Source organism: Strigops habroptila, chromosome 6 (genome assembly GCF_004027225.2).
Source record: "Strigops habroptila isolate Jane chromosome 6, bStrHab1.2.pri, whole genome shotgun sequence".
Classification (NCBI taxonomy): domain Eukaryota; kingdom Metazoa; phylum Chordata; class Aves; order Psittaciformes; family Psittacidae; genus Strigops; species Strigops habroptila.
Genome location: NC_044282.2, coordinates 24838906 through 24845883, shown reverse-complemented (window position 1 = coordinate 24845883; position 6978 = coordinate 24838906). Strand labels below are relative to the sequence as shown.

The window sequence follows — 6978 nt, the reverse complement described above, 5'->3', positions numbered from 1 at the left end:
TCATAGCAATGCTTTCTTCCAAAAAGGTAAAAATTCTTAGTAACAGAGAGTAAGCATCAACAGCCACCTCATTTATTTATACAATAAAAATCACAAGAAACCACAGTCACCTAGAAAAAAAATAAAGACAAGCTTAAGAACTAGTACAATAAAATGATGCATTGAATTAAGTTACATTAATCGCATAGAATTTGTGTAAAAAGTATGTAGAAAAAACACCTGATGTAACCTGTTACAGTCATTGACCAGTTATGAGAGGTACAGAGGGTTATACAGGTAGATATGTGTGAAAACTGTCCATACTGTTTGACCTGGGGAGGAAGAGAAGAGGGGTTGCACCCCCTTGCATACACTGATAAAACCCTGTTTTGAATATGGCCTCTGAAGTTTGTAAGGCATATATTAGAGGTGCACTTGTAACCAACTGGTTCTGGAACAAACTCTTAGGGCATCCCCACCGTTGAAATCAAAGGTGATGCTTGGAACTACGAGTAAACAACCATGCATTGAGTATCACCAAAGTGTTTAGTATCATTCCTGCTGGTCTGAGGGATCCAGATAGCTTCAGGCAGAGCAAAGGCAGTAGTGAGCACAGGACTGAAACCATGCACGCTTCCTTCTCTCAGTTACCTCCCAAAAGCAGGGTAACACTGGCCTGGGCTGGGGATCACAGCCCCAGCTCCTGGCGTGGGGTAGCTGCTCCCTCTTCTGCCCACATTCCTGAGGGTGGGCTCCTCTGGTCGCAGGGATGAGCCCAGCCGGACACTGCAGTCCCTGCTCAGCTCTCTCCAAATGGAGGGGTTGCTTGGGTTCGTAGCCTGGGCCCCTCTCTGCTTCTAAGCAATCAATGAAATCAAACACTGCCAGTTGCCATTTCTATTTTAGGATGCTATTTTCTTTCTGCATGCCCTTAATTAGGCAAAAGGGACAACAGTGGCACTGCATGACCCACGCAGTGACTTTCGCCTACAGAAAGGGCTCTGCCCACAGTCACTAAAATTCGTACAAACACAGGAGTCATCTAACATGCTTTTTAGCAGTCGCTTGGTTGGGGTAACGACCTTATAAAAAGGTATTTTTAGCATTCCTTCCTGCCAAAAAGCAATCTTATTTGCAAAAATGGGAACGTTATCTGTCTAATACCGCAAAATGCATATCAATATTTGACTTCGATATAAATAATACCTATCTTGGTGGAGTGTAGGAAAATACTGTACACTTAGTCTTTGCAAGTAATGCCATTAAAATTTCGAGAGAAAAGGGAATAATTATTCTACAGACCACCAACAATAGATCTTTTAAATATACACACAGTATTTGAACATATGCATATACACATATATTGTATGCTACAGCATCAGATCTGATGCCTGAGTCATGAAATACTCCAGGGAGTATTATAAATATACATATATGTATTATAAACAGGAAAATACACAAACACGCACTCTGACTAGAATTATAGATGTATGTATACATACATACACATATTATATATATGATGTAAAATTAACTTGGACTGTGTTGGCAGAGACAAAACTGAAATGAAGTCAAAATCTGTTGAGAAATTTTCTAGCAGGAAAGAGAGCATAAGCTCTTTATGTTAATAGTTTTAGTTTCACCTCACTTCCGATAAAAATAAACCACTCCATACTTAGCAGATCCCCTCCTTATGCAAAGCTATCAGCTCCACTGCTCATATTGAGCTAAACCTTCTTTCTCTAGGCAGCCCTAAAACAGAGACTTTTAAAATGCTGCAGCCATGGGCTACAACATTCACCTGGAGGCACCTCCAGATGCATCTCAGACCAGAAAAAATGAGGTGAAAGCAACACTCCTCATCGCAGTGGTAGAAGACATGAAGTGGAGCAAAATGTGAGCTTCTGGAAACCTGGAAAATGCTCACTTTGTCTCACTGCAAAATTCCCTACAGTCTATATTCTGCAAACCCATCCCTCTCTCTCTCTTCACCACCACAGCAGTGGATTACAAGACATAAGCGAGGATGTGTTGTTGATTTTGGGATTGCAGCGTTTCACCGTGCTTTCTCCTAGTGGATCAGATTCAATTTTATTACAGGATTATAGTGATTCCAGCATGCAGATTTGTTTTATTTATTAGGCAATCATAAAGTTACATGTTAAAAAAATCTAACTCTATATCTAGGCATTTTAACTTCTATTTAAGCGCTCTTTAGAATACAGACTTGACAAAGTGTTGGACTCCAGATTAACAACCACCCTATCAGCATTAATGATTTCTCTGGCAGCAGTTAATCCATTTAGCAAAGTTATGTATCTAGTTCCCACTCCTTTTTAAAGAGAAGTAGCAGTTAGCATACTAATCACTGTGGCTTGCCTTTGCAGCACATTTTACTTCCTTGGGAAAAAAACATAATACAAGGATTAGATCCAAAAATATAGTGCATCTTAAAAGCAGCATATACCCTTAGAAAGACATTTAATAAATTACTTGTACAATATATAAAATAATAGTTTTATACTGCAGCATCAAACTCTGACGCCTGAGTCATCACGTTAGGAAGTCTGTGATATAAATACCGGGATCTCCTGATAACACAGCCAACATTTTTGCTTTTCTTTTGCTTGTTTTCTCTTTTGTTTTCTCTCCTTTTTTTTTTTTTTAATTTTTTCCTTTTTTTCCCCACTACCTTTTTGTTCCAGAATCAGCTTGCAATGAGCTTTAATTGTGTTCAAGGCACCCCCAGAGAACGCAGAGAAACAAACACATTATATAGTGTAGTACTCACCTGACAAAGCATAACAAGCCTAAATGAAATGAGGTTTCCTGGCAATACAAGTATAGCAATGGCAAAGGAAAAGGAGGACTAGATACAGACTGGACAAAGTTTCAAGGACTCACATGCCCATGAGAGCGCTGCAGCGCCTGGTGGGGAGATGGGGTCTCACCATGCCATTCCCAAGCAATGCCCAACGGGACTGATGCTGCATGTATCGTATCCTCTTCGACAAAAGCAAAGAAATTCTTAAGATCATGGTGACCTCTGGCCAAAGTCTTTAAAATCCATAAATACTACAGTCAGTTGGGTTTGTTTTCTTTCCAATAGTATTCTTGTGGTCAGTTGTTTTGACCCCATGAGACAAGAAGGGTTGGGTATGTGAACTGGAGTCCAAGTCTGAAACTAATTCTCCCAATGTCTTCCTTTAACATTAGCCCAGTAACTGTTTTAAGAGCCGCGTGATTCGGAATAGCAAAACAACCTCAAAATAAACTAGAAACAAAAACCAACCACCACCACCACCACCAAAAAAACCCCACTGAAAAACCATGATACATGTAAATATAGGAAGCAATGACACAAAACCAGCCACTTCTAATGGGAAAGAATGAAATCAAACATCCAGAAAAGCTTGTGGGGGAGGGGAAGAGAGAGAGACGAGAGAAAGGTTGAGGAAGAGACACTTATTTGAGCAGTGGTTTTAAATATCAGTTCCCAAGGTAGAGGAAATCAAGAGACCCAGCACCAGTATGAAGCCAGGTCAAACCTAAGAGCTGCAGCGCAATGGGTTGTGTGGGTGGGTTTTTTAAACCGTTGGAATGAGGTCAAGAGTACCAGTTGCACATGAGTTGTTAGTAGAGTAAATCTTCATGTCAGGAAGCAAGTTAAAACTTGGTTTTATACTCATAAAACATTCTATCTATTCATATATATAGGAGGTCACTTAAAAATAAAAAAGGCAACAGAAAAAACATCTTTAAAATACTGTGTCAGTTGACCCTTCCCTCCCACCCACCCCCAGCCCCCCCCAAAGTAGCTATGACTCTATAATGTGATTCACATTTAGTTTTAAATTCTAGCTTTCACCATGGTCTCATAGAAACAAAACTTCTCTGCGAAGCACAGAACTGCTTTGCAACGTCAACGAATTCAAAGGAAAAATCAAATCCCTCCCGTGCCACCAAAGAGCTTCTCAGTCAGTTACCTGCAAGAGATGGCTGGGAGGGGGTTCGGATATTTTTAGGTTAAGCTCTTTTAAAAAGAAAGGACGACTCCTCCTCCTTTTTCAACTGTGTGAACTAGGAGTTTATGGCATTTGTATATTTTTGAACATTTAAAGGTAAGGATTTTGTACAGTAATGATTAATACTTAAACATAAATATTCTCCTACATTATATACTAGTTTTCCTTTGTACATGCGGGGAAAAAATGTATTTTCAACAAACATGGCACATGCTATATGCACTTCCTCCTCGGTAGCTTGGCTACAATAGTTTGGGGGAAGAGGATAAAAGCAAGACTTTGTGGCGAGTGGGCGACGGTCCGTGAGCACAGTCTGAAGATGGAAGAAGTGGAGAGAGGGAGCTGATTCCTCCTCCAAGGTCAAGATGCTGATCTACTCAGTGCCTCAAAAAACCACCAGCGCACACCTCTAGTGTAAACGTTAGCGCAGAAGACCACATTATCCTTTAGTGCTTCTGAGAAGCTGCTTCCCCACACTTGCTTTGTTTTGTTTTTAATAGGTGTAAACAGCTGGTCATTTTTTTTCAGCGAGAACAAACAATATCAGCCAGTAAAGCACATGACAGTTGTCGTCGATAAAGCCACGCAACCTGGCACACGTAAGGCAAAGAACCACAAATTAAAAACTCAGTACACTTAGAATAATAAGAATAATTATTAAAAAAGCATTAGGAGGATGTTTTTCTGTCTACACTGTACATACAGATGTTATGCTTGGAAAGCTGCTGTCTCATACAGTCATAACATGAGTCAACATTGCTTAAGATACAAATCCAATACAGTTACAACTAAGCCAATTCACTGAGTAGTCTCCTTCAAGACAGCACTCTTTTAGCTGCGGTTTGTGCTGAGGGCAATGCTGCAGGACGAGAGGATCCTGAAACACAAGAGTTTGATGGGAAAGTGACCAAATTGGGTGTTGGCAGATGTATGTTTTACTCTTAGAGGAGACAGTGCTAACTTGACTTCTGTAAGGAAACCAGTCAGCAACTAGGGGTCTGGTCCTGCAACTATGCCTACCCAGGCAGGATTACTGACTTCACCAGACCCACCTCTGCAGCTCGGGTCTGGTGAGGAAAACAGGTAACATCTGAGGACAGCTGAGGTGAGACTCTGGGGACTAGCCGGAGCAGCAGTTGCTTCCATGAGTAAAGGATGTAGAGCAGGGCTGGAGAAAAAGCCCCCTCCGAGTGTATTGATGTGATCTCTGTTTGCTTTACTTCGTGGAACGTATGATGAACCGATCCAGTTGTCAAATACTTTTTTCTCTAAAGCGTGAAATATACTTTCCCCTATAAGATTCCAAAAGCATCATTAACAGCACTTAAACTTGGTTTGTGAAACAGAAAGAAGTCTGAATATAAAAATAATTCAAGCAGATTCTCTTTACAAATTGTATAGTGAATTCAGTATTTGGCAAGACCGTTTTGACTACATAATGAGCTCCTGAGTGTTTGTCTATTAGCTAAAACTTTCCTATTTTCTTTAAGCCATAAAGCAAAGAAAACCATATACTCAAGTTATACTGAAGTCACGACTTCATTTATGAAAAGAGGTTTGACCAGAAACTCAGTGCAAGTGGCAAAGTTGACCATTACTGTACAGTATCTGCAAGAAAATAAAATAATTCCACATTGCTCAAGTGGCACGAAATGCCTGTGCCAAAAAAATTGTCTATAATAAAATCTCAAATAAGTTTCCAACATTAAAATTTTATAAATAAGTACAAATCGAATGATATTGCTGAACTGTGAACCGAGAAAAAAAGTTATCGTGTAACAAGTTACCAAACTAGTTCTAGCATCGAAGACAGAAAGGAATGTTGGAACTTGTTTATACAATAGAAACGAAAGCTTCCAGTTTGTAGGATGAGAAAAATTGAGGCATGCAGGGACTTTTGCATATGGATATATATATTTTATATATATTATATATAATATGTACAGTTTAGCTATAAAACTTTGATGTGTAAAGAAGCTGTCTTCAATGAAAAATTGAACATTCAGAGGAAATTCCTGAGTTAGGGTTTTGTGACATGGGCCACTGAGAAAAAAGCTGCGGTTGGGTCCTCAGAGGTGTTATGTCCATCCCTGTTAAGATTGAAATCAACATACAAAAACAGTGTTGCCACTGCTTCGTTCCCTGCCTGAGCAAGGGATAGCACCATTGTGAAGAGAACTCCTGCTTGTAGAGAGGAGGGAATACTTAAAAACAGTATTGCTGCTAAGACCACTGTAGTGTGCACCAAATACGTTCTTCTAGACAACAAATGAACACTGCCACTGGCTGACTGAAGAACACCTGACCAGGTGTAACGTTAAGGTTACAAGTCACTAGGTGTAATCTTTCCTAGGTTGTTCATCTGTTGTACATTTATCAGTCATTTCCTGACAGAAGTCTACCGTGACTGTCTGGCTGCTCTGCTCTGGTGGAAGCTCTCTCTCGGGGTAAGTGCCTGTGTCGGCTCCATCCAACCCCCCACCAGCTGAACAATTCTCTGAGATGTTGTTGGGCAGCCAGGGTGCTCCCAATTGCACCGAGCCTTGCTCTGAGCAGCACTGCATGCTCTCCCCGACGCACTGGGAGGTCACCAGGCTCTGCTCCACGCCAGCTGGGGAGGGGCTGATGGTGGTGGCCGGCTGTAGATCCATGGGTCTGAGAACAGGGCAGTATCGGTGGAGAGCTTGGATCTGCTCTGGGCTCTGCATATCTCTACACACTTCTTGGGAAAGACAAGAGAAGTTGTCTAACAATTCTCCCATGCTTGCTTTCAGTTGGTTCCTTTCTGAGAGCAATTTCTCCTTCTCACATACCTGAAAAAGAAAGAAGGTATCTTAGGTTGAGGAAGGGCCATCCACGAGCTACACAACCCAGGCAGGTATGCAGAAGAACACCAACACATCACAGTTGTTTTTATATGGGTAAAGGAAAAGTCACAAAGACATCAGGTATTTGACCACCATGAGGTCTGTGT

The 6978-nt window shown here is 40.9% G+C and overlaps 1 protein-coding gene across 8 annotated transcripts in view; it reads right to left on the bottom strand.

The window, feature by feature from the left end:
- Nucleotides 1-2627: 2627 nt before the first annotated feature.
- The window catches only part of BACH2 (BTB domain and CNC homolog 2), a 188664-nt gene continuing 184313 nt past the window's right edge, over nucleotides 2628-6978 (bottom strand). For all 8 annotated transcript variants that reach the window (XM_030489499.2, XM_030489495.2, XM_030489494.2 and 5 more), the window contains one exon: nucleotides 2628-6817. In XM_030489499.2, the coding sequence (XP_030345359.1) occupies nucleotides 6338-6817 (480 nt within the window). In that variant the 3' untranslated portion in view covers nucleotides 2628-6337. The remainder of the gene's footprint in view (nucleotides 6818-6978) is intronic.